This window comes from Camelus bactrianus, chromosome 25 (assembly GCF_048773025.1).
Source record: "Camelus bactrianus isolate YW-2024 breed Bactrian camel chromosome 25, ASM4877302v1, whole genome shotgun sequence".
Taxonomy (NCBI): domain Eukaryota; kingdom Metazoa; phylum Chordata; class Mammalia; order Artiodactyla; family Camelidae; genus Camelus; species Camelus bactrianus.
The window spans coordinates 32852189-32879905 of record NC_133563.1 but is presented as its reverse complement, the minus strand read 5'-3'; the positions used below and the strand labels follow the sequence as shown (position 1 = coordinate 32879905).

General features: G+C 49.5%; 1 protein-coding gene across 5 annotated transcripts in view; it reads left to right on the top strand.

The window, feature by feature from the left end:
• Positions 1–27717, top strand: part of ZFAT (zinc finger and AT-hook domain containing) — a 139684-nt gene that overhangs the window by 16954 nt on the left and 95013 nt on the right. For 3 of the 5 annotated variants that reach the window (XM_074353115.1, XM_074353117.1, XM_010972675.3), the window contains 2 exons: positions 6542–6718; positions 20597–20848. In XM_074353115.1, the coding sequence (XP_074209216.1) occupies positions 6542–6718; positions 20597–20848 (429 nt within the window). Of the gene's footprint in view, positions 1–488; positions 559–5721; positions 5780–6541; positions 6719–20596; positions 20849–27717 lie in introns of those variants that run through there. The other 2 variants (XM_074353116.1, XM_074353118.1) reach the window with 2 other exon arrangements.

Sequence of the window (27717 nt, the reverse complement as noted above, 5' to 3'; positions counted from 1 at the left end):
TATGTATGTCGTGAATCCATTGTATGGTATCATCCTGAATGTTTCCACCACCCTCAAAACCCTGTGTGCTCTGCCTGTTCATCCTCTGCCTCCCACCCTACCCACCTCTAAGCTTGGCCACCTTTTTACTGTCTTTAAACTTTTTATTGGAGATCTTGTTACTGTCTCCATAGTTGTGCCTTTTCCAGAATGTCATATATCTGGAATCATACAGTGTGTAGCCTTTTCAGACTAGCTTCTTCCACTTAGTAATATGCACTTAAGTTTCCTCCATGTCTTTCCATGGCTTGACAGCAAATTTTAAGAGTCTTATGCTCTACCGACTGAGCTAGCCAGGCACCACAAATCTCTTTTTAGTGATGAATAATATTCCATTGTCTGGATGAACCACAGTTTATTTATCCATTCACCTACTGAAGGGCATCTTGGTTGCTTCCAAGTCTTGACAATCCTGAACAAAGCTGCTATAAACCTTTTTTTTTTTGCAGGTTTTTGTGTGGACATAAGTTTTCAACTCCTCTGAACAGATACCAAGGAGCATGATTGCAGGTTTATATGGTGAGAGTATGTTTAGTTCTGTAAGAAACCAGCAAACTGTCCTCCAGAGTGGCTGTGCCGCTGTGTGTCCGCACAAGCAGCCTGTGAGAGAAGCCACAGCACTTGAACGCGCCCGTGTGTGCTGGGATGCTTAGGCCGCGCGGGGACTGCCGCGTCCCGACAGCCCTGTATCCAGCGCCTGCCGGCTTCTGCCGCGCCTGCCCGTCACCTCCCCACCTGGAGGGCCTTGGCGCCTTCCTGCCTCTTCCTTGCTTACCTCCAGCCTGCCCTGTTTGGTTTTCCGCAGCTTTCAATGGGATGCAGCCCATTTCGGGGTGTGGCTGGGAGTCCGTGTCTCCGAGCAGGTCCCGACAGCTCCCCTTCGGCATCCTGGTCTCCGATCTCGGGCGGGCTGGGTGGGCAGGCGGGCTCTAATGTAGGAGAACAGCGCGCTTTCGTTGCTTTGAAGGAGGAAGCGTGGGGTGTAGGAACCGGGTGGCCCGCGCCTTCTCCCTCTTCCCCCGGGGCCTACAGCACCTGTCTGTTCTCAGTGACTCTGAGCTGCTGTGTGTGTGTGTGTGACTCCTGCATCCTTAAGCCCAGCCTGGAAGGCACCGGAGGGCGGGCCTTTTGCCCAGGGCTGCCCGCTCCAGCCCTGCCTGCTGTGAGTGAAGGAGTCAGTGGCTTGCCCTTCGGTGCGCAGCCAGTCAGGGGTTGGGGTCCCGGACTCGTGCCACCCAGTCCCGGCTGTCCCCGTGAGACCTCTCAGATGTTGAGGCCATTTCTGACATCGCTTCTGTTAGAAAACGTATCTTGAGTTTTTGCTCAGGGTCCCTGAGACCCTTCATGTCAGTGACATCAGATACCTCCTCTCCTGCCTTCTGTGCAGGGGGCTCTGGGGGCGGCAGTGGGGGTGTGTGCGTTCCTCCCTCCCTGTGATGCACAGTGAGAGCTCTGTGCTCATGGATGCTCTCCATCTCAGAAGGATGGTGGGCGATGTCTCCACTCCGCGTGCTCCTGGCCTTCTCTGTCCATTTACTCGAGGGCCTGAGCTTTTGACGGGGGTACCTCAGGAGCTGGCCAGCTCCAGCTGACATGAGGGCTGCCCGTTGCCAAAGGAAGGGGCAGGAGGCCCAGCCACCCCACAGCTGTGATCTTTTGGCTCCCAGTGACCCTCCCCAGAGTTGAAGGGGCCCAGCCACCCTCCAGGACCTGTAAGCCCATCGAGTTCATGACCTTCTGGGAACAGTGGCCCTCCTTCCTCTCTGGTCCCCAGGCAGGGGTAAGCAGGTGGGAGGTCAGGTCACAGACAGGACCTGGCTGCTCCTGGCCAGGAGTGTTTGCAAATCAGAGCTCAGAAATTAGGACTTGTTTATGCAGTTATTTTAAGATTTTCCTTTTTAACAATGTGGCGTAGCTGGTTAAAAGCTGGCAAAAAAATTCATAGAAATTGAATGCTCAAACCCCAAACTTCTGTGGTTTTCCTTATGCTGAACACGTCATTTTCCCTTTGAATCCTTTTGATAAGGACGAGTGCACAGTAATTGAACCTAAAAATGCATCCAAATTATAGCATCTTCATCAGAATTAGCTGACAACATAATTATGATTGTATTTCAGGGTACAAGATGCATTTTTTCACGTTAGTCCATGACAGAAAATGAAAAGAGCCGCTCTGTTGTTATTTTGGTAGATCAACAGCTCGTGGTATTTAGGGGATGCAGCCGGGGCGGGCACTTTGTCTGCATGTCTTGGCACTTGGCTGTTTGTACACTGCTGGATGAGCATCTTTAAAGAGCGCATGGTTTCTCGCGTTGTTAGAGGCCTAGGGGGCATTCACGGATCATGTCCCGGAGGGAGCACTGCCGGGGCTTCCGAACAGCCTGCTCTTAAACACAAGATTGCACTGTTGGTAGCAAAACAGAGCCCAGCCACTGGCACCGCTCGGGGTCCTGCCGGCTGTTGTGTAGCTGTGTTCTCTGCCTGACCCGGGAAGGTCCACCAGGCACAGTGGAGACCCTGGGCCTGGGGTCAGGTAAAGCTGGGTCCCGCCTTGACCCTGCACTTCCTGGCGGTGTGGCCGAGGGGCAGGCAGCCTCTCTGAACCCCTGTCCCACACCCGTAGGACGGGGAGGATGGGCCCTGGCTAGCAGGTGGGCGGGGGGCATGAGGTCATGTTGTGGCCGGTGGCCTGGAGCCCATGCGTGGTGCACACTGGAGTCTGGGTACCTTTCCCAGAGCCGCTAGTCCAGCCCCTGGTTGCCTTTTAAGGTCCATTCATGCCTCCTCCTGGAAGCCTTCCGAGCACTTGAGCCAAGGGTTGCTGCCTTCCCTCTGCCCACGTGTCTGTGATCTGCAGCACGCGTCTTGGCTCGCCCACTCCTTGAAGGCCCCCCGTGCCAGGCTGGGGGCCTCAGCCTCTGACCAGAGGCCTCCATCTGGAGCCGCCGGCCCTCGTCACTCAGAACCAGGTCCTCGCCGCTGTGTTTTCCCTTACCTTGCTTCTCAGGAGGGCCAGCGGTCTTTCTGGTGTTCAGAATTCATCTAGGCTCATTGTGGGAAATCTGTAAGTGACAACAACAACAAAAAAGAGTCCCGCAGTCAGGATTTTGGTGTTTCCTTCAGCCTGGCCGTCTGTTTGTCCATCCACCCACTCGTAAATAACGTCTCTCCCTTAGTCATGAAGTCACGTGCGTGCCAAGCAGTGGTGCGTCCCACCCTACAGAACTGAGTGTTTGTTATGGGCATTTTCTGTGCCATTCAGGGTTCTGTGAAAATGCGATTTTCATTGGCTCCATGGAGTTTCTCCGGGGTGTTGGGCTGTGATCTGCCGGCTGCAGAGCATGCAGTAGGTTTTTGGAACGTGCCATCATAACTAACCTCGGTGTCAAGCATCTTTGTGCACCGTCCTCGGTGGCATTTTGGGTGACTCTGAAGGCAGGATCTCGACATGTAGAACCACTGATGGGAAGTCTTGAGCGAGCGTCTCCGAGGGCGACCTCTGGCTCACCCGTGTTGCAGGAACGGTGCTGAGAGCCAGGCTCCCCGGAACCTGGTTTCTGTGATGGCAGCCCAGATCCTGGCCCCGTATCAGTCTCCACCGCATACTGAGCACTCCATTAATGTGACATTCATCCTCAGTCACGTGTGCTTGTCTCCGCCTGCACCCTGGGGACTCCAGACCTGGAGCGGGACACACAGTGGTCATTTGGGAAATGTGCTGATTGACAGCAGGTGGCCAAAGCCAGGCGCCACCCTGGGTCCCTCAGGCCTTCGGGCAGTGTCGGGTAGCGGGATGGTGGGTCAGTTACTGCTGTCTCCAACGCTTTGTGATATGTAGATGCAAAAGCAGTTTTATTTATTTGGTCTCCAAACAATGCTTGGTGTGCCTGTGAACTAGAAGGCCCTTCGCAATAACCCTCCGGTCCCCAGGAGTTCTGCTCTGTTACGTGTCACAGAGTTCCCCTTCTCCTGGAAGCGTAACGGAGTCAGGAATACTTCCAGGTCCGCTGGGGGGTAGTTTCAGTAAGACCCCTAAGATGCAGTTGTTTTGTGGTGTGTCTGTCTCCTCGGTGGGGTGGTGGCCTCCTCTGTAGCGGGACCTGACTCACCTCTGCATCCCCAGTGCCTGTGGGGAGGCCACCCCATGGCCGCTGCTCTGTGGACGCGGAAACGACCGAGAAGGACACTGACACACGATCTGGGGCTTGTGCTCTCCTCTGTAATGATTCTCGTGTCAGGCGTGGTCGGCTACAGTGATCAGCATTTTAGCTCTAACTGGGAGGCACTCAGCTCTCGGTCTAGCCAGACGTGGCCCATGTCAAAGGCAGGGGGCAGAGGGTCTGGGCTTTGACTTGGGCAGATTGCTCTCCCTCTCAGCCTCAGTTTCCTCACCTGTGGAATGGGGATTACAAACCCCTTTAGCCTAAATTGTAGGGTCGTTGTAGGGTCAGCAGGAAGCATGTTGAAAATGACACGGCCTCTTATAAAGGAAACAGTACCCCTGCACTCTCCTCTTGTTCTGGACGCATTTTGGGCTCCTTAGGAATAAAGCATTTCTTGAAAAGAAATAAAATATCGATCGACAGTATTCATGAGAAATTTTCATTGATGAAACAATGTTCTGCTTTGTTAAATTTCTGTTTCTTGTCTTATCTGGTAGGAAAGAATTCTCTTAGGTCATTACTCCGCCTGCTTGTTCCTGGAGAAACCCTTTCTTTCAACACAGAGAGGGTCTCGTTTCTGTGACTCTGGTGCCCTGGGGGGCTCTGTCCTCACTGGGGCAACGTCGTGCTGGCCTCCTGCCTTCCTTTCTCGTCTCGTTTCTGGCCTTGCTGTGAAGAGGAGAAAAGTGGGGTCGGGGAGAGTGAGGGAGTGGAGATCGAGAGAGATTTTTGTTGAGTTTCGTTCTGAGATGGGAGTAATAGCACGCAGGCAGAGACCAGGAGGGAGGGAAGAATCGATGATCTGAGGAGAGAAGCAAAAGTTGCTGGATTGACATCACCGAGAAGGTGGGAGAGGTAGGGGTTCAGAGCACACAGGCCATTGCATTGCCCTTTGTGCAGTGTATTCCGGGGTGAGGCCGTGGGAGCAGTGTTCCCAGGTGCAGGCACTAAGGGTGCACTGTCTTTAGAAAATGTAGAAGCAGTAACAGTGTTAAAATGTTGGTTTGCTTTTTATTATCACCATGAGCTGCCAGTTCTAAACAATGTCCCTGCCCGCACCGGGGCGGACCACTCCCGCTGCTCCCCACGCCACATGCACACAGCCTCAGTGCCACACTGGGCCCACTCGCCTCCAACAGGAGCTGCCAGGGGGAGGTGAGGCTGCAGGTGGAAGGACAGGTGAGGCGGAGGGAGCTCGTGGAGCTGTCTTCTGGCTGCTTCAGGTGAAACAGGGAGCAAGGTCGTCGGCTGACAGTGAGGGCAGGGGTGAGGAGAGGGGAAGAGGGCTGTATCTGTTCACACTGACAGACGGTCAGTGGCCTAGAGCCCTTGTCTGATTCCTGGGCCGAGTTCAGAGTCCCTGTGAGGCTGGTGATGGCGGGGGTCAGGGAGCTGGGCTGCGCGGGCGCAGATTTTCAGCTGCTGCAGCTGCAAGGTCAGAGCACGTGGTGGGTGGAGGGTTGGATTGAATCAGGGTGTGGTTTACCAAGTGCCTGCTGTGTTCCCCTGCAGAGTAGGCACGTTACCTGCCCTTCGATTCAGCTCTGCAACCTGGAGATCATCACCACTGCTCCCAGGTCAGCCAGCTTTGCCGCATTTAGGGGCTGGAGTTGAAGTTTGCCCTTCAACACCATCATACCCATTCTTCCCTTCAGTGTAAATGTGAAAAAAAAATCTAGCTTTTGTTATTGGATCCTAAATTTAATATTCCTATATGTGCCTATAATTATTTTATCAGACTCAAAAATTAGGTGTCCCCCCCCCCCATATGTCTTCTTGCCTAGCATAACGGGATGAACATAATGGACTGTTAGTGAATGTGAACGAGGATAATACTTTAAATAGGAACAAAGTGACTTGAAGAAGCAACAGATTCCCATGCCAGCCAGCGAAGGGTGTGCTGGCTCCTGAGAAATGCAGTTTTGGTCATTTCCTCCTTGCACCTAATTTGAATGAGTCTCACTAGGCTAATTCACATTGTCAACGCCATTCATTCACTTGAAGGTTGGATGAATTTTCAGGTTCCGTATTCATTTTTTACTTTGCCATGTTGGTACTGAATCTTGGCTCTTGAGTAGATCCTGGTAACAGGGAGGCCCATCTTAGACACTACCCAGGAGGACTGAGGATCTGGAATCCTGAAGGAAGAGTTTCCTGGCAGCCAGGACCACCTGGAGTTAGCGGAGAGCTGCGCGGCCGCGTGGCGTCTGCGAGAGGGACACCGTTGGGTGGAGTCTGGCGACCCAGAAGAAGAGCAGCTTTAGTAGTTTCCTTTGGCAATTAGATGTAATCACTGTTTTTGTGAAATAACATATTCTGCTTTTTTCTTTTCTTTGCAGAAAACACAGCCATCTTCATGTGTAAATGTTGTAACCTTTTCTCACCAAGTCAGTCGGAGCTCCTCTCCCACGTTTCTGAGAAGCACGCCGAAGAAGGGATTAATGTGGATGAGATCGTCATTCCCCTTAGGCCTCTGAGCACCCCTGAACCCACCAACCCAGGCAGAAGCGGAGATGGTAAGGGGGCTGGGGGGCGGGGTGTGAGGTGCGGGCACCACGCCCGTGGGTGTGCCTGTCAGCGATGAAGGTGCTGATTCGCTCTCAGATGCTTTGACTCTGATTTTCTGTCTGGTTGGCCTAGAGACCCAGAAGATCCGAGTTTCCAACCAGAAGTCACGAGAACTTCTAGTTAAGATCTGCTTAAATAAGACTGTGTCTTTGACTTCCCTGCGCCCGGTCCCCGTAGGTGCTTCTCCAGTGCCTGATTGTCGGATGGATGGATGGGTGAATGAATGAGACGACGTGGCACCACCTAGCGGGGTAAAGAGCATGAGCTTGTGGTCAGACAGGCGTGGGTTTAATCGGCTCCAGCACCTACTAGCTGTGTTACCTGAGTAAATGACTTGACTTCTCTGAGCCTCACTTTGCTTCTCTGAAAAATGAAGATCGATCTGCTTGTCTCCAGGGGGCTGTAAGGATTACGTCAAAGCATATAGTGACTGCACCAAGGATGACGCCTGGTACAGAGGAGACAGTAAGGGAAGCTGTTACGATCACACACATCATGAATGAATGCGTGTAGTCTTAGGGGCAGCATTGCTGGACCGATCACGTATCCCTGAAACAAGGAGTTGACGTCGCCAAGCTTTGGTTCGCAGCATCCCTCAGGTTCACAGTCAGTGTTGGGAGTGAGGTCGGTCTCGTCTGCAGGGTCCAGACGTCTCCCACGGCATGCTGTCAGATGCCCCAGGTGGAGGATTAGGGAAACCATCCAGGCTCTGTGATTAGGTCCCCGCAGACAGAGAAGACACACGGTACAGGAGGAACAGCTGCAAACAAGAGACTGAAAAATCCCCCCACCCTCCCAACCAAAAAAAAAAAAAGCCCCAAAAAACAAAAAGCAAAGCTGTTTCTGTAAGATGAGAGGTAACGGCCAGTCTCCTGTGCAGAAGGTCTGTGGCTGTGAACGTCCTGCCGCAGGATTCATTCGTCACACTCATAATCCAATGGCTCTTTCCCGGGAATACTTAGAGTGGCGTTTCTAAACAGGCTGGCTTATTGATCATCTGGCTGACACCGTTAACAAGGAGAGGCTCCAGATGAAGAGCAGTTTGGTTCGTGAGCCCCTCCAGCTGTGCCCAGGGTGCCCAGAGAAATGTGCCTGACGGAGGACTGAGTCTTTGGCAAGTTAGGAGCCCTTCGCCCCGTTACTGTTAGTGGCCTAAAGTGAAAACTAAGAGAATCCAGCCACTGAAAGTAGCAACAGCCAGAGAAGGGCAGGTCGTGTTTGCCCCGTCACCGCTGACGCGGGTGGGCTGCCCGCGGCGCTCCTCTGCCCCAGCCCAGCCCTGGGCCGGTCTGTCCTCTCCCCTGAGAGGGAGCAGGGGAGGTGGCAGGTCGCACACGGTCACATCTCAGCCTTTGCTCTCTGCTTTGGGGAGGAGGCGGGGGGCGAGGGCAGATGTTTGTCAGGCACTGAGAATCTGTCAAATAACCCCATTAGAAAATGGGCAAAAGGCCTGAATAGACCTTTTCCCACAGAAGACACATAAATGGCCAACAGGTATGTAGAAGGTGCTTGACATCACTAATCCTCAGGGAGACACAAGTCAGTGCCCCTGTGAGCTGTCAGCCCACACCTGTCAGAATGGCTGTGGCGGAAAAGACAAGCGGTAGGAAGTGCTGGCGAGGGGACCAGAGGGAACCCCGTGCACTGTTGGTGGGGACGTAAATTGGTACAGCCACTGTGGAAAGCGGGAGAGAGGTTCCTTAAAAAATGAAAAATGAAACGACCACATGAGCCAGCGGCTCCCCTTCTGGGCACATATTCAAAGGAAATGATAACAGGATCTCAGAGATACCCACACGCTATGCCCACTGCAGCATTCAATCCCCCCTCATCTGTGGTTTTTCTTTCCATGGTTTCAGTTACCCTTGGTCAACTGTAGTCTAAAAATATTAAATAGAAAATTCCAGAAATAAGCAATTCATAAATTTTAAATAGAGGGCTGTTCTCATTCCGTCCCACCCCAGATCCTCACCCATCAATATCCAGCCATAGACACTGTCCTGGCTCTGTGACTCAGGATCACCTGGGGTAGGTGGTCCTCCTTCTGATGTCTCGTCGGCGAGTCAGTAGTAGCTGAACACGCATCACAGTGCCTGCCATGCACCTCACTCCATCTCATCACGCAGGCGTTTTATCATCTCATGTCATCACAAGAAGTAGGGTGAGTCAGTGCAGTAAGATATTTTGAGAGAGAGCAAGAGAGGAAAAACTACATTTGCATAACCTTTATTATAGTCTATTGTTATAATTATTTTCTTGTATTCCTAGTGATTGTGGTTAATCCCTTACTGTGCCTAATTAATAAACTTTATCATAGACATATATGCATCAGTGAAAACATAAGATAAAGGGTTCAGTACTCTCTGCTGTTTTGGGCATCCACAGGGGCTCTTGGAAAACACCACTCCGTTCACAATGGGCAAGATACGGAGGCAACCTGTGTTCATCAACGGATGAATGGGTGCAGAAAATGTGATACGCGCACATAGAGGAATATTATTCAGCTATAAAAAATAAGGATATCCTGCCATTTGCGACATGGGTGGACCTGGAGGACATATGCTAAGTGAAATAAGCTAGACGCAGAAAGACAAATGCTGTGTGTTCTCACTTACGTATGGAATCTAAAGCAGCCAAATTCACAGAACCAGAGAGCATGACAGTGGTTTCCAGGGGGTGGGGGGGATTGGGAGAAGGTGCTCAAAGCGCACGATGTTTCGGGTTAGGTCCAGGCAGCTGATGTACAGCATGGGGATCGTAGTTAGCAATACTGCACTGTATACTTCACGTCTGCCGAGAGAGTAGATCTTAAGTGTTCTCACCACACACACACACAAACGGTTATTACGTGAGGTGGTAGATGTGTTTATTAGCTTGACTGTGGTAAACATTTCAGTGTATACATATGTTAAACCATCCTGCACACCTTAAAAAATGACGTAAACCTAAATATGCAGTTTTTATGCATCACTGATGCCTCAGTAAAAGGTGAGGGAAGAAAAGAATCTGCTTAGTGCCAGGGGCTTAGAGCTCAGCCACCCCTCCCTGTGCTGCCCAGTCTGGGAGTGAGGAAGCCTCGTCCATCCTGTCCCCGTCAGGAGGCTCGAATTCACCACCACCACCTTCCTGCCGAGCGATTAAGGGGCCTTGGCTTTCCAAAGAGAGTAGCTTAGCAGACAGATGGAACCAAAGCTTTGGTCAAGAACTCTGAATGTTTGTATACCCGCCTCTGGGATCGAACATCTATAAACTCCATAAAGCCGATAATCTCTCTTGCAAAATTCACATGGTGGATGGATGCCATATGGATTAACACGCAGAGAACTCAGAGAGGCTGTTACCAAGCTCTTCATTCTATTTTTATTCATCCTTGCTTATTAAGATTTTTCTTCCTCCTAAAATGAAATGTGAATAAAGGACAAAATAATCTGAATTTTTCATTTCATGTATCAATAATAAATGAATCAGTAATAATAAAGCAGATAGAATTTCACATGGAATTATGTGCATCAGTGTTGTTTAGGGTACAACGTGTTCTGGCTTCTACCCTCTCCCTCCTCACCAATGTTAGTGGAAGATACTGCCTTTGCTCAGGGGGCCGCCCTGAGCTCCTCCCTCTCCCCAGGATCTCACCTCCTGGCCCAGGTTGGGGTGGGAGGCCCTATCACCCCACAGACACGTCCCTGTCTGTGTGCTCCTCTGTCCCTGTCTCCTGCTTGCCAGGGCACGCCCAAGGAAGGGATTTAGGCTGTCTGAGGTCCTGCCCGGGCCCTGGCACAGGGTCCATCCCCTTCCTCGTGTGTTGGTGGAAACAGTCACCTCTGTTGTCACTAGTTTTCTTACCACTGGCCTTGCTGCCCCTCTGTCTTCCGGAGAGTGTGTTCTGTTCCTCCAGTCACCCCTCACTTGGAAAGCTTCAGTGTCTCCCTTCATCCAACTAAAGTTCCTCAAACTTACCCGACCTGGAAACCCTTCTGACCAGCACGAGCCCTCTCACCTTCTCTGCAGTGTCCCTGGCAGCGTGAATCCACCACTGGGGGCTGTTCCTCCTCCTCTGGTACCGCGGGCCCTGTGACAGTGCGCAGACCCTGTGGACCCCAGACCTCTCTCCTCCAGGCTGTGGCATGTGAACCCATTCCTGTAAAGCTCCCTTCGCTCCTCCAGATGCGCATCGGTGCTTCTCCTGGGCCAAGCACTGTGTGGGTAAACCCACCAGAGAAGTGACTTCACTCCTTTGTACTTTATTTCTTTTTTTCAGTTACAAAGGTAATAATGCCTTGCCATGAAAATGTTAAAACAGCATAAAATGAGGAAGGTACATTTCCCTAACTATCCCTCCTAGTTCCTAGAAATAACATTGCCAACAGCCAAGTAAGCGTGCTCCTAGGCGTTTCTGTATGCGTATGTAAACCTATGAACTCTGTTGTTGCTTTGTTATTTAATAACAAAAATAAGATCATGATATATGTTGTGCATCCTTTTTTTTTTAATGTCAGTAATATATACTGGATAGCCTTCCACTTTCATAATACCAGTGTGTCTTCTAATTCTTTTTACTGCCTACATTTCCTTCTATGGGTAACTCACAGTTTACTTAACCTTTTCTTTCTTGATGACATATAGCTTCTCTGCACCTTTGTGTCATTCTAAACAAGGTCACGGTGAATATTGTTGGAAACACCATTGCACGTTGTGTGTTTATGCTGACTCTGTCCTAGAAGAACTGCTTGTGCAGCGGGTGCGCTCATTTAAAAGTCTGCTAGGTTCTATCACAATGCTCTCGGAAGAAGTTGTACCAACTTACATTCTTACCAGGATCTAAGATCTTCTGTTTTTTTCAGAACTACATCAACCGAGGATATTAGATTTTAAAGAGTATTTTGCTGATCTGATAGATTAGAAAGTGGTATATCTTTTTAATTTGCATTTTACTGGTCAGTGGTGAGTTTTACCATGCTTCCTGTTTAATGGACATTTCATCTTTTGTGAATTGACATTCAGATCAACTGTCCATTTTTCTATCTTTTTTATTGATTTTTAGAATCTCACTATATAGAGGATGTTAACACTTTTCCTAAAAAAACTATAGAAACTTTAAACCTCACAGTGTTTTATAATCATTATCTTATGCGGTAAGTGCCCATTTAGATTTACCCACATGCTTCCCCCTCTCCAGCTCCTCAGTCGCCGGCTCTCCATCCATTCAGCAGGGTTCTTTTCTCTGCTTGTAGAACACTCTTCACGGTTCTTTCGGGGTGGGGCTGCAGGTCAGGGGCTCCCCTGGTTATTGTTTGGCTGTTTTTATTTCATGTTTATTATTGAAATATATTTTTACTGAGTTTGCTCGTATTTTGATGGAGATATTTTTTTTATATTCACAGATGCTGGTCTGGGGTTTTTTTCATGGATGTCTTTGTGTCTGGTTTTGGAATCAGGGTTTTCGTGGCCTCATTGAATCATTTGGGAAGTATTCCCTCCTCTCCTGATTTTTGGAAGATACTTGACGTGTTGGTAGTAATTCTTCTTAGATGTTTGATGGATTCACCCGTGAAGCTGTTTAGTCCTGGGCCTTTTATTTTGGTGGGGAGATTTCTGATGACTCACTCAGTTTAGTTGCTTGGTACAGGTGTGTTAATATCTTCTGTTTCTTTCTGAATTTCTTTCAGTGGTTTATATCTTTCCAGGAAATCAGTTTCATCAGTTATCTAACTTGTTGGCATGCAGTTGTTCATAGTAGCCCCTTAGAATTGTTTTGATTTTTAAAAAATAAGGTCAGTGGTAATGTTCCCTCTTTCTTTCTTGATTTTAGCTATTTGAGCTTTTTCTCTTTTTTTCTGGGTGAGTGTAGCTGAATGTTTGTCAGTTTGTTGATTTTCTCTTTTGTGTTTCTGTATTCTATTTTCTCCCTTTCCACTCTAATCTTTATTATTTCTGTTCTCTGCTTGCTTTGCATTTAGTTTGCTTCTGGTTTTTCTAGCTTCTTAGGTTGGAAAGTAGGCTATCGACTTGAAATATTTTTCCTTTATTTAACTTAGGCATTTATAGCTTTAAATTGCCCCCTCTGCACTGCTTTCACTGCATCCTGTACGTTTTTGGTTGTGTTTTTTTTTCTTCTTCTCTTTTTTTCCATCTCAATGTATTTTCTGATTTCCCTGAGGAGTTCTTCCTTGACTCATTCATTATTTAGGAGTGCCATTTAATTCCCATATATTTATGAATTTCCCAAATTTATTTCTGTGGTTTATTTCTCATTTCGGTCCTTATAAATGTATTGAGACTTGATTTATGGCCTGTCATGTGGTCTAAGGTAGAGAATGTTCCATGTGCACTTGAGAAGAATTTCTGTTCTGCTGCTGTTGAGTGACATGTTCTATATTCACGTGTTAGGTTTTGTTGGTCTTAGTGTCGTTCATGTCTTCTATTTCCTTGCTGATGCCCAGATTTTATAACTGAGGAATAAGTGGCTCAGAGACCAGAGAAGTTAGAACAACATGCTCAAGATGATCTAGTTGGTCAGTTGGAGAGTGAGCTTTGGGCCCAGCGTGCTTGCATGTTCTTGTGCAACTCTGGGTGTAATCAGATTCTTACTATTAAACTTTTTTTTAAAAAGTTATTTCCCTTTATTAACTAATTTACTTTTGATGTAAGTTCTTCTTGAATACATTTTCTCTGTGTGTGTGTGTCTGTGTGTACTGGAAGATTAGTTGCCTGTGTAATTTAATTTTAAAGAATATTTCTTAAGACTTTAATTAAACTTATACTGTTAATATGAGGAAATTTCTTCAAAAGTCTTTCATTAAGAACTCAAAGTCCTTCCTTTCCTCTTTGTGCAAGTCCATAAAATTTGAGACTTCTAGAAGCTTAGTTTCTCTCTAATGATTTCCATTCAAGTTTAACCTTCACAATTCATTTTAAGTCGAGAGATACTTGAAATGGTTTAATTAAACCTTTAACTGAGTAGTAATTGATTTATTATTTCAGTCTCCCTTTATAACGTGAAGGTTCCTAAATCCCTTGGTTTATTTTATAGCCTTTTAATCTCTTTCGCTCATGTAGAAAGTGGTCTGCCAAGGAACCTTTCATTTTTCTCCCTTCTTCCTAATCAAATCTCTGGCTCTGGTCCCAAGAAAAAATTTCCTAATGGAGCAGGTTCATTCTCCCTTTTTTATGTACATGAGCGCATAAAACCATGTGTGCATGTGAGTGTGTGATTGTGCCTGTGTGTGTGGCTGTGTGTGGTGGGTAAGTGGGGGAGTTTGTGTGTGTGATGGGTGAGTGTGTGTGGTGGGTGAGTGTGTGTGACGGGTGAGTGTGTGTGGTGGGTGAGTGTGTGTGGTGGGTGAGTGTGTGTGGTGGGTGAGTGTGTGTGCACAGTTGTTCATCCTGATGGAGGCAGGGACATTGGACTTACTTGAGGAGTGATTTACATGGGCCTCCTGAGAGCTGTGTTTGGTTTTTCCATCGTCTTCCTTTCAGACCTTCAGTAGGAACACTTCTCTTCTTTTTATGTTTTCCTTCTTGTCCCATCCCTCCTTGATTTATTCCATAACTGCACCTGCTACGTGCCTGGGTGCTGTGTGGGTGCTGAGAGGACGGGGCGAGTCCAGGCACCGTTCCTGCTGACTCTGCCTCCTGGCTGGCGGATGGCCTTTGGACGAAGAGGTCTTTTCGGTGCAGCAGGAAGGTGCTTCTCTGGGATTAAGTTTGGGCTGCTGACGAGGGGGCGCAGAGAGTAGTTTGAGGGTAAAAGGAGGTTGGCATCTAAATTTAACTCTCTGTGTGGTCTCTTCTGGGCACTCACCACGAGTCAAGGCCTTCTGAGCGTGTGCAGGCATCTGTACGCTGTCCCAGTCGCCGCTGAACCCCGAGCTTTCTAATCTGCCCTGGGAAGCAGCGAGGGGGCTGTGGAGGGAGTACCGTCTTGGGCTCATCCTGGGGCTTCCCTGTCATCACTGTTCTGGCACGTAAGGTGCTTCTGTGTGGATGACAAAAGATGCCTTCGTTGTGGGCCGAGGCGTTATTACAGGCTTGCTCTGAGTGGACGAGCCAGAATGCGCCCAGGGCTGATGCGGGCAGGTCCAGAGTGCAGGGCCCCCACCGCGCCCTGTGTGCCTGCGTGGGGCTCAGCCTGCACCCCGGCCACGGAGGCCCCACTGGGGGCTTAGGCAAGAGGCTTTGTTATCTGTTAAAGGGAGATAAGAAAAACAGCTTCTGAGACGCATACATGGCGATACCTAACACCCTAGCCCATGGCGTGTGCGCGCTGCCCTTATAGCCCTCCCGCCTCCCTGTGTGTCCATCTGCTGTTCAGTTTGGGAGTCGGGTCACACTGGGGCTTGTGGCTGGTGACACTGTCATCCCCTTCCTGCAGAACTCAGAGCACAAGTCAAAGTTTGCTACTTCTGTGCTCTGATGTTAACTGAAATGACATGGAGGGGAGGTTCACTCACTAAGGCAAATAGATTTGGGTTCAAATAGCAGGTCTGCCACTTGTGTCTTGGGGTGAATTGATTAATTTTCTTAAGCCTCAGTGTCCTCTGTAGAGCGGGAATTCTCTCAGGGATCTGCTGAGGAGATTCACGTGGGGCTCAGCTGCTGCCTGAGATGCACGTGCCAAGCAGTTAATTGTGGCTCCTGTCTATGTGGCGTTTCCACATTACTGCTGGTAAAACCACTGGGAGCAGGATTGGGGTGCTCTGGGCCTCCCTGGTGCCTGGCATGACGGGGCCGGCTGCAGCCTGTCCCGCAAAGGGTGCTGCGTCCCCGTAAACCTGAATGTCCCCCAATCCCACAGCCCCTCATTTCTGATGTCATTCACTGTCTCTTGCCACCTGGGCTCCAAGGACATACATGTCAGGGAGATTGACTGTCAGGGCCTGGCAGTGTTAGGGTTTCAGGATCTTCCTAAATTCTCGACTTGATTTGGCTGGAGATTGAGCTGCAGGGAGAGAGCTAGGCGGCTGGCTTCATCTGCTGTCTTGGGCAGAACGGAATTTGTATGCCCCTAATTCTGTCTTGCTTTTTTCGGTATGTGAAGTTTCAAAATGAAGAGATCAAGCGAAAAGTGCCTTAATGAACAAGAATGTGTGTACGTAGAGGAATCACACACTCTGACAGTGGATGGGCTGGGAAGGTAATAGTGTCTTCAGAGAGATGTCCAAGTCAGAACACCAGTGACTGCAGCCGTCGTAGTAACACTTGCCGTCCGGAGACCCTCCCCTAAGGGCTGTGCTCAGCGTTTTGATGGACTACTTTCATTAACAGTGACTCTGTGAAAGAGAGGCAGTTTGGGGTTTATTTTTCATGTTAGATTCTGAAGCTGGCAGGGCTTCAAACTCAGGTCGGTGTGGCTCCCAGCTGGCATTCCCGTGCAGTGCACACCCTCGCTCCGTTACTGTTACCGTGTCTAGAACTGACCCGAGGGCCACGTGCCTCAGCAGAGGGACCCTGGTGGGGACGGAGGAGCCCAGACTCCAGCTCTGCCAGCTCGGCTGCAAGTTCTGGAAAATGTGCCAAGTCCCTGGAACTTTGGGCCCTTCACTTCTTTTCCTGTTGAGGAGTTATATTTGTTACATCCATCTCTTATGGTTTTTATGAGGATAAAGTGAGATAATAGCTAGGAAGGTGCCTCACACACTTGAGTGATGTACAAATAAAGGGCTTGTGTTATTAGATTTTTGATAATATTGAGGTATTTTTTTCATGATGCTCACACTGTCTTTTGATTAAATTAAAAAACATTTGGCTGATTCTTTCTGTCCCTTCCTAGTTTGGGCCTTGGCTCAGCAGGGATACTTTCCTGACTGCGAGGAAGTTGTCCCCAGACTGTGGACTTAGGACGAGGTTGAGATGCCCTGTGACTCGTCCCTTTCTTCCTGTTGGAAACGTGGGACATAGAACATGACTTGTTTTTGAAATGCTTCTTTTCCTATTATTAAATGACTGATCCGTGTGTATTTCTTTATTAAGTGTTGACTATGTTGCAGCTCTGTCCGAGATCTCATGGGACCTAAGACTTAAAAGGCCAGTTTAGACCTCAGGGCGTATGCTCTAAGGTGAGGGAAGGGAAACGCAGCCAGGAAGCCGTGTGGGTGACTCGTGCATGTGGTGCTCACGCTGTAACTGCGAGCCGGGCTGGGGACGGCCTCCCTGCTGGAACGGCCTCGTGGAGGAGATGCTGAGACTTGAACTGGGTCTGGAACTTTAGAGTTTGAGCTGGGGTTTGGGTTCTGATAGGGGTGCTGGAGGTAGTCACAGGCAGGGGGACTGAGAACAGTACAGAGAGGTAGAAAGAGACAGGTGTTACCCCTGCATATTTAGGGAGGTCTGGAACATCGCCCTGAGCAGTGGGGGGGGGGCATGCGTACACGCTGCTCTGTGTGTGTGTGTGTGTGTGTGTGTGTGTGTGTGTCTGTGTGTCTGTGTGTGTCTGTGTGTCTGTGTGTGTAGGGTTGAATCATGGGATAACGGGCCTAGACAGCCAGGTCTGAGAGTTGTGGGGCAAAGTCATCAAGAATGATGGAAAGTTCTAGAGCCAGGAAGTGGCAGTGAGATGAGGGACAGAGGCTGAGCAAGACCAGAGCAGAGGGCTAGACTCCGAGGTCCTGCACAGGGTGACAGAGGGGCCGGGTGAACGGAGAGGGGGTTTACTGCACTGAGGTCTTCAGGACAAAACCCGCAGAGCTCAGTGACTACTGAGTAAAGGAACTCAGGGAGGAGGAAGAGGAGTTGCAGAGTCCTCTGTTCAGACTTAGAAGTTACAGGATGTTCTTCGCCCAGTTCTAGGGTTCTTCACTCTGCAGCACCGCGTGGGTAGTTGACAGCAGCAGCTCATTTTCAGTGTGTAAATTATTCCAAATTCATTTATGAATATTTCATTTTTTGCTAACTAATTGGTCTTGAGGATCTGCATTATGGATGCAGCAAGATGTAAGATTAGTTTTGTCACGGTCGTGTCAGAGGTTTTCCAAAGCTTTCAGGGCTTGATTTTAAGTTTCTTCCTTGACAGCAGGTGAATCGGGTTAATTCACCAAGATTCACAGGGTGTCTGCTGGGTGAGGGCACAGGCTCAGGTGCTGGGGGACAAAAATAATCCGGGCAGGACCCTGCCTTCACAGAGTCCTGTCTGTGGGGAGAGACACACAGACAGTGCTGGTGTCTGGCTGACCTGCTGTGTGCCTACTGTGCGGCGAGTGGAGTCACCTGTCACCTGCCCTGGATGTCTCCGGGGAGAGACCGCTGGGCACCCTGTCACGCTGTTTGTGAACCTGAGGTGAAGCGCACACTTTCTGCATAGCTGACACACCTGCCCAAGACTGCTGACACCAGCTGGACATGTGGGGTCCCAGGGACCACTCACACTTCTACAGCCAGGTGCAAACTTGGGGGGCCCAAGGACTACCTCACGTTCGAGAATTTGTTTAAACAACTCCCAGAACTCAGGAAGCACTATACTCATGATGACAGTCTTTTACAGAAAGGGCCCAGGTCAGAACCAGCCAAAGGGGGAGGTGAATGGGCGAGGCTGGGGACCAGGGGTCCCAGACACGGGGCTGTCGGCCCCCCTGTGTCCCCCGTGGAGTCCTGGATGTCGTTGCCTTCTAGGCTACGTTACACGACAGGGCTCAAGTATTTCCATCCAGGGCCGCTCACCCGAGCCATTATGTCCAGAGTTTCTGGGGGTCTTGGTGACATACTGCCCGCATGGCTGGTGGCCCTCAGTCTCCAGCTCCCCGTGGAGGTCAGACTAGGACCTCCACTCTCCAGTTCGTGCAGAGCTCGGAAATGATCTGACCTGCTGCCGAGCAGCTGAAATACATCATAGGCCCTCCTGTCAGGCAGGACGTTCCCAGGGCCTGGAGAGGTCACCCCCAGGAGCTGAGGGCGGAGGCCTGGCCTCTCTTTGGGTAAAGTCACTTCACCTTCACACGGCACTTCAGTGGAGGGCCTCTGTCTGCACGGGCAGGGTGTGGGCTCTGTCGCTGGGGGTGGGCCCAGGCCACCGCCTTCCGCAAACTGTTATGCAACACGTGTCTGCAGCTCAGTGGGTGTGACATGCAGTGGGTGTTAGTCAGCCCCTCCACTGATTCTGCTTCTCTGACTAGCAATTGCTGCTTCAGTAGGCTGCACAAGTGCATAATGCTGTCAAGGATAATAAAGAGAAAAGTTCTCATGGCTTTGAGGTGAACGATTTGTCCTCACTCCGCACGTTCCTTCCTCACCTCCCTTGCCAGCCCCCCATACACGTCAGCCAGGCCTCCTGTCTACACAGCTTTCTTTCCCCTTGGAGACGCCTCAGTGCCGGCAAGGGGAGCCGAGGGTCTTGTGCCCTTGTTTGTTCTGTCTGTCTCCTGGTTGGCTTTCCTGTGGTTCAGTCTTTTTTTCTCCCCTGTCGCTGATCCCCACCTCCATCTCCGACATGCCCAGTGACACAGAGGGAAGGCACTGATTATGCCAGCATCGTGCTGGCCGCCCTGGCCCAGGGCGACCCTGGTCTGCATCTCTCAGTCAAGGTGACCCACCCTTGGCACTGCAGCTCTGCAGAAACTCTGCTCCTGCAGGATCTCCCCACCTCTCAGCGTCTTCCGGTTCTGGCACACGATCCCTTCAGTTCCTGGGGCCCCGCGTCAGAGCCGGCTCCTGCATCCAGAGCCCACATTGTCCTGCTGCTCTTTTCCCGGAGACTTTGCTCCAGAACCTCCCTGGCCTCCTCCACTGCCCCTGTGGCTCTCCTTGCTGTCTGATTTGGGGGCACAAGTGACCCACTGAAAGGGTCCTCACAGTGGTAGCAGTGGGCAATGTGGCTGCTGCTTTCCTGTGGAGAGCCAGAGCCTTGGAGAGGGCAGCAGGGACCTTGAACACGTCCTGATTCCACAGGTGCCCAGGCCCCCAACGTGGTGCTAGAACCTAGGAGCCTGCCTTCCTCTGCCCTGATGTTCAGATTCAGAGGGCTGCTGACATGCCCTGCTGTGGCTCGACAGATGGCGCTCCAAAGATGGCCCGGTGCCCCCTGCTTGTCTCCTCCCGGTACCTCTCAAGTCACATCACCTAGCCACCCCACCCCACACTCACGCAACAGCACGATGCTCCCTGACCCTGCTCACCCACCTCAACTCCCACCTTCATGCTGGCGATGAATGCCTTAACAATGAATGCTAATGAAGAAATACAAGTTGAAAAGTGGCTTGGAACTTGCTCTGAAGCAGCTCTGATTGTGACATTTAAATCAGCAGGTCTCTAGGAAACTTGAAAAATATTGTTGCTGTCTTTAGTCCTATAATTTGTGGCTTTAGGTTGAAATTATTTTTTCTCTTTTTCATCAGAGCATTTTGGCTCTAATAATTATGATGCCTTGAGATGGTCTGGATAGTAGTGTAGCTCATTAAGAGCGTGAAAAGCTAAGTATCCTTGGAGAACCCTTTGCAGAGAAGAAGTCCTTAACTAGTTTCTGAGAACTGGACTTAAAAGGAAATGAGGGCTCATAAGGAGCCTGATTTGTGAACTGGGGCCTGAGGGTCACAACTTAAAATCCTCCCTGCTCTACAGGAGAAGCCTGTGCAAAGGTTCTGATAAAATGATGTTCTTAAATCGCGTTATTACGGAGCTGATCATATAATAGGGTGGAGATGCAAAGATATGAGCACTAAAGATTGTTTGCAGCTGTTAATTCTAGAACGGTGGTTCCAGACTTTTCTTTTTTAAAAAACAAAAACAAACAAACAAAAAACCCTGTGAAACCAAAGATATTTCCACACTTGGGGAACTGAGGGCCTGCCCTGCGCTGTCTCCTCGTGTGACTCCCTGGTGCCCTCTTGTTTCCTTTACAGAGTTTTCGGTCATGAAGAGGAAGAGAGGCAGGCCTAAGGGGTCCACGAAGAAGCCCAGCCCCGAAGAGGAACTGGCGGAGAACATCGTCATGCCGAGCGAGGGCAGTCCGCGGGGCCCGGAGGAAGGCAGAAGCCTGACGCCGAGCAGCCTGGAGTGCGGCAAGTGCGGCCGCAAGTTCTCCAACACGCGCCAGCTGAGGAAGCACGTCTGCATCGTGGTGCTGAGCTTGGGCGAGGAGGAAGGGGAGGCAGGTAAGTGCTGTCCGAGGGCCGGCCGCGCGGTTTCTTAGGAAGAGATGGAACCACTCACGGTCATTTTTACCGCCTCAGTTGTTACTTGGAAATAGCACACGTGTACTCGAGTCTCACCCATCCGGAAAGTGCTCATTTTTGTAACGATCACTGAACTTTTTTTTTTTGAAGTACAGTCAGTTTACAATGTCGTGTCAATTTCTGGTGTACCGGGTAATGTTTCAGTCATACATGTACACACATACGTTCCTTTTCGTGTTCTTTTCCTTATAGTTTACTATAACACGTTGAGTATAGTGCCCTGTGCTCTGCAGTAGAAGCTTGTTTATCTGTTTCTTATGTAGTCATCTTTGAACTGAGCGTGTCATCTGGTAGCTGACACCCCGAGTGCAGGTCACAGGGCTACTCGAGCAGATGTTTTGGGGGCAGCAGAGACGGAAAAACAGCCCCTGTGCTCGTGAGCTTATATTCTGGGCCAGACGATGGGGTTTTAAAATGCAAAATGTTGAAGGGTGGCAAATCATCAGTTAAGAAAGCGTTCCGATGGGAGGTCAGGGGTGAGCTTAGTGTCAGCATTCGGGCGGCATTTGGATTAAAGGAGGGAGGATGTCTTAGTGGGTGATGGGCTCATGTGAGCAGAAGAGGGGGCATGAGGATGCGTGAGGCCCTGTGGTGGCCTTGATGGCCGGGCCTAGACTGTGGCAGGCGTTCTTGCAGAAAATGAAGGGTGTCGGTGCTTCCTCCAGGTGAGTTCCTGACTCGGCTTCTGCTCTGAGAGGCTGAAGGCAGTGCGAGCGTGAGCAGGGAGTGTCTCCTAGACAAATGAAACAGCAGGATTGTACCAGGCAGCGAGGGCTGCTGCCGTGGGTTCTGCTGTTGTTGTTTGGTCTTGCATCGTTTTTTAAGTTTTCAAACTATGTCTATGAACTTAGGAAGTTCTTGCTGTGTTTTGTGCCGTGCTAAGCACATTACGTGGGAGGCGGTTCTGGTTAAGGATGTGGGCTTTGGATTGTGGCTGCCTGGGTTTGAATCCCAGCTCCAGTCCCTACTGACTTCCCTGTGTTTTACTTTCCTCAACTGTGAAATGGGAATAAAAATATGGGTGCTTTGAGGATTAAATGAGGCAGGCCTTTGTGCAGTGCTTAGAACCGTGCCTGCCCTATCAGAGCACTCAGTGCCTGTTGACTGTTACTGTTACTCATGGCCCTGTGGACACAGTGCTACTGCCAGCCTTCCTGTTTCATAGATGGGGCATTCAGACACTGAGAAATAAGCATTTGCCTAAGGTCCTTTAGTTAACAAGGGAATCTGGCCTTTAAACCCAGGCTGTCTGATTCTGACTCCCAGTTCTTAAGTCCTAGAAACATCTCCCAGCAGTGAAGCAAGACCCTTGGTGTCTAAAACCCTAGCACGGACAGGGAGAGCTGTTGAGTCATGCATTGCCTAATGTTCATCAGACGTCTAGGTTGGTGGCCAAGGCCCACTGCCAACCTCTGTGCCAGTTATAGAAAGTGTAGAATGTTGTTGTTGGTTTTTAAAAACTGCTCTCAAGGTGACCACGTGCACTCTCACTAGGCCACGGCAGGGGCTGATGTGAATAATAGACGAGGCTTCAGACAAGACGAGGCAGCTGGTGGCAGCTGTCCCAGGACAGAGCGTGAGTAATCGCTGTGTGAGAAGCGTCGGCAGGGCGTTCTGTGATTCAGAGGAACCAGCATCTCGTTTCAGAGCCTCAAGTCCTTTTGCCAAATGAACATAATTTTAGCAATGAGATGGTCAAGGGAGGAGGGATTAAGATGCAGCGGCCCTGTGCCAGGGAGCTGGTTCCCGGTGGACTTGCAGACCCCCGGGCCTGGGCTGTGGACTTGCTCTCCCTGGCTCTCCCCCCCACCCGCCCTTCCCTGTCTCACGTGCACACACGTGTGCTCCCCACTGCCCCCACTCTCTTCTTCTTGCACAGATGGTTCATGGTTGTCGCTTTTTAATCAGAGGGGCCAGCCCTGCTCATCCTGGCCCCAGTCCTGCTCGTCCGGGCCCCAGTCCTTCTGAGAATCCAAGTGTCTCTGATCCTTCAGGGCCATCTTTTTTGAGAATCTGTTTTGTTTTTGTGCCTTCACACAGTTGGTTTTTTCCATCAGGCCCTTTCTGCACAATTAGGGCTAGGAGTCAGGGATTTCACTCTTTTACCTTGCCCAACATTCCGGCTTCCTCTCCCTCCAGACCTCAGGCCTCTGTCTAACTTGGAGGCAGCCTGAGGTCAGTCAGGTCCATGAATGTACCCCAGTCTGTGCTGCCCTCAGGGTTTTCTTCCTGAAACACAGTCCTTCAGTGTCTCCCCTTCACCATAGGGTGCAGACTCCTCACTGGGGTATTCAGGGCCCTCACCAAGAGGATCGTTCTGTGGAGCATCTTTTTTCCTTGCTATGTAGTATTCCATTATTCATGCCAACCACAGTACAACTGATGACATTTAGGTTTTTTCCAATTTTTTTTCTTTTATAAATAATACTTTAATAAATATGCCTGTATGTATATATATGTGTGTGTATATATGTGTATGTGGATTATTATTTGTTATTTTTATAGGATAAATTCCTAGAAGTGGAACTCCTAGGTCAGAAAGTGTATTACGTATCGCCCAATTTCCCCCTAGAAAACTGACACCAATTTAGATTCCAAAAGTGTCCAAGGGTACCAGCTGGATATTATCACTTTTGTTTGTTTATTTTATTTTGTAATACTTGTAATGATACAAAAAATACCAAGAAGAAAGTAAAAATAATCCAAAACTTTACTGCCTACATATAATGTATTATATTGTATATATTAGTATTATATTAGTGTAATAGTATACCTCTATTATACTGTATAAAAAAGTAAAGAAAAGATCTTTCTCACTTCTGTGTACACTCAACATATGTTTTCCAGAAATGAGGTCATATATAATGTTCTGTGATCTTTTTTCACTCATAATGTAGCAGATATGAATTTTTCATGTCAATATTTTTTATTTAACAAGCAGTTTTGTAGCACTTTCTGTGTTGCAGATCCTGTTCTCAGTATTTTACAACTATTATAGCTCATTTCATTGCCATGGCAACACAGTGTCCCTATCATCATTCCCATTTTGTAGACGAGGAAACTGAGGCACAGAGAGATTCAAGAATTTGCTTATATCACACAGCCCGTAAGTGTTGGAGCTGGACTCTGAAGGCACATGGTCTGGCTGCAGGATCTGTGCTTTTGTCTGCCAGGCTCTGCTTTCTGACCCAAAGTAGTCAGTAAACGTAGATTTTTGTCATTTTTAAAGGCCACACAGCATTTCATTGTATGCATGAACCGTAAGTTTTCCTTCTTTGGTTTCCAGTTGACTGACATTGAATATTGTTTCTAATTTTTTCTCCCTGCTTAAAAAAAAAAGCAACAAAACTATTCAGATGAACTCTGTATCTTTGATCCATCTGGAAATTGCATTTTTGTGAAAGTTGTGAAGTAGAGCAGTTACGTATATACGATCAATAAATATGGGGACAGGAATGATCTCCGTAAGTGCAATTTGGTAGATAAACTATTTCCAATTGTAGGTTACACAGAGAAAATAATAAGGGTCTGGTTCCAAGTCTAAGAAACTTTAAAAAGTAAAACTTTACATTTTGAAAGTAATTATGGAATAACAGGAAGCTGTAAATAGCGTACAGAGTGGTGTCGTGTGCCCTTTACCCTGATTCCCCCAGTGGTGACGTCTTACATAACTGTAGCACAATATCAAGTTCGGGGCCTTGGCAGTGAGACAGTGTGTGCACAGAGCGGCATCCATCACACATGCAGGTCTGTGTAGCTACCACCATGAATATCTCCCTCGTGTTCCCACTTCACAATCACCCCACCGCTACCCGCTACCACTGATCCCCAACTCTGATTTTATCGTTTCGAGAATGTTACATCAGCTGAATCACACAATATATGATCTTTTAAGATTGGCTTAGAAGCCCCCCTTTTCAAACCCAACTTCATAATTTTATAATTGAGGAAGCTGAGGCTCAGAAGGGATGATTACCCAGAGTCCCACAGCTCATTTAAGGTAGAGCTGGGTACCATCCCATGTCTCCACACTCCTGCCCCGTGGCCGGCCCTGCTCTGCTGCATTTGTGGCTTAAAACCAATCTCTCTTCCACTCTGTGGATGTGGGTTTTGCTCATTTCAGTGTACCTCTCTCAGTTCTTTCTCTAACCTTATGAGAAATGGAAGTCCCACCCCGTGTGGTCCCGATGTGTTATTTTCTGCTCTGTAATTAATTCGGCAGTCTCTTCAGCAGGGGCAGACAGCCCGTCCTATCTAATAAGATTAGCAGCTTCCACCAGTAATACACTGTACAGAGAATGGCCTCGTAGTCCATTGATTTGCATGACCTAAGTGGACTTTAATTTAACAAATACCGAACGGAGAGGTAGGAGCTCTGGGTACTTCCCCCTTTCTGGCTACGGCTGAGGCCTCTAAAATATGCAGAAATGACTTTATGCCCAGCTGCCTGGTGGCCGATGTCCCTGTATTTGCTCCACGTTCCCGAGTTTGCCAAGCACAATATTACAATTTGGAAAATTCTCACATCATTGTTTTAATACATGCAGTTTAGTGACATTTCAGAGAATTGACCTTGACTCCTTAGTTTGCTAAAACAATTAGAAGAAAACAAAGTAAGCTTTTTCCCTATACTGAACCACAGCAAGTTAAAATAACATTTTTGATGTGTATTCAACATTTATTTATTTTATTCTGCATTTGAATAGTAAAAGAAACCAGGAAAAGAGAGTTGTGTTTTTTTCCCCTAATGCCATCATGTGTTTTTGAACAGCTGGTGTTTTTGAAAAACATTTTGGAGCCTACAGAAATCAATATGTCAAATTTATAAAAGTGACTTCTGAACCTTTCTAAGCTTGTTATTTCTGGGGTCATTTTATGCAAGGAGAGTTGCAAAATTTTCTCTTATTCTTGTTAAATCCTCCCTGAAGAAGACAAGGCATTTATTTTAAGATCTTACCTAAGATGCACCTATAATCTTCACAAGGGTTTTTTACAGTATTTCAAATGTCTTCTGCTGTATTTGTGTTAGCAGAACAGCTGACTTGGTAAATGGCTGCTTGGATTGAAAATGGTTCTGAGTGAGTCATGTTTGAAAATTTGCAGGTGGAAAGGTGTACGGCCTCTGAGTTTCTCTGTGCAAGGATGTGGAACGGTCTTGTCCGTTTGTCCGTTCCTTCTGGCTGCCTCGCGAGCCCTCATTGTAGCTCGGCACTAATCTGGGGGATGGAGAGTGTGGTGACCTCCACCCGCGCGCGTCATCAGCGTGGTCGGACATGTGGGAAGTAGTGATGGGCTACCTCTGTGACCCCCTCTCGCCCCACTTCCTCCTCTCTCTCCAGTGGCTCCTGTGAGCCTGCTCTGTGAGCCTGAGCGGCTTCTGTTGGTGCGGGCCAGGCTGTGCCCTGGTGACCAGCCACCCCAGCACGGTGGCCTCACAGGACCGAGCTTTCCTTCTGCTGCTGCTGCACGTCCTCAGGAGGCTCTGTTCCCCCAGGGACCCAGGCAGAGAGCAGGCTCCAGAGACGGGCACCGGATGAGCCAGCTCTGGGTACGGACCAGGCAGCTAGGTTTGGCAGAAGTTTGTTTACACGCTTCCAGAATTCCCTGGGGCAATTCCCATTAGGTCTGCAGAATCCCAGACCCAGGTCAGCAGGACCGTGATGCTTCCTGACCACAGCTGGGTCCCACGGCGGTGATGAGGCCTTCCCGGACAGTGCGCCCCGCTGCGGTCGGGGCGCCGAGCATCTGTTCTCATCCACCTGCTGGGTGCTAAGGAAGGGCTGCCTTCTCATCGCTTAGATGAAGAAACAGGCTCTGCTAGATGAAGGAGGTTGCCTGAGGCCACCCAATAACTACACAAGTCCTGGTCCCCTTGACTGCCGAGCGCAGGCTTTTGTTGCAGGGATCCAGCCGTCTTCTGGGGTGCTGGCTCTCTGACTCGCCACCCTGCCCTCGCCTGGAGTCGCCTGAATTTCACCTTCAGTCCCTTTGGTAGTTAAGTCTCCACGTGTGACACTAGTCAGACACAGCTGGCACCATGCACAGTGCTCTCTGCTGCTGACTTGCTGTGACTCTGAGGTAACCAGACTGTGCTCAGTGCCTTTTTCCGTGGGAGTGGGAGCTGCGGAGAAGAGGAACTAAATCCCACCCCAGCAGGACTTGATGTTTGGGCTCCTGCAGGACAACTCTCTTGTTCCGCATCTCGGAGGCCGGCCTGTGCTGGCAGCCCCGTTGCCCTGTGCCATCTGAGTTCAGGGTGTGTCCCACCTGGAGGGACTTGATAGCAGTGATGGAGCTCGTGACACGGTGGTCCTCTGCTCCAGGTAATGGCTCTTCCCAGATGAGTAGCCACTCTTCATTATGACCCCGTTCTGAAAAGGAGCCTCTCTCTCACCATGACACTCCGATTGCTGAGAAGCCCTGGAACGAGTGGCCCGTGGCCCGTGGCCCGTGGTCCAGGGCCCAGCAGCCTTTAAGGCGGACTTGCTGCTGTGCCAGGGGGGTGTGGCTGCTGCCCAGGAGCTGGCTGAAGCTGAGGGCTAGGTGAGAGCCCTGCAGCGGGCTGGTTGTCTCCTCGCTTTTCTCCTCCTTACCGAGCTTGTGTTGTCATCGTTGGGCACTAAGCCAGGCTTAAGGGACCAAAGGGAGTAAGATGAGGCTCTTCCTTGCGCAGCTGAGCCTGGGGAGGAGGACGGAGGGGTGAAAAGATAAAAGATGGTGGAGGCCCCCCCCTCAAGATGCTGAGGGGGCAGAGCAGGACCACACGCCTGTGGGGTGCATCCTGGAGG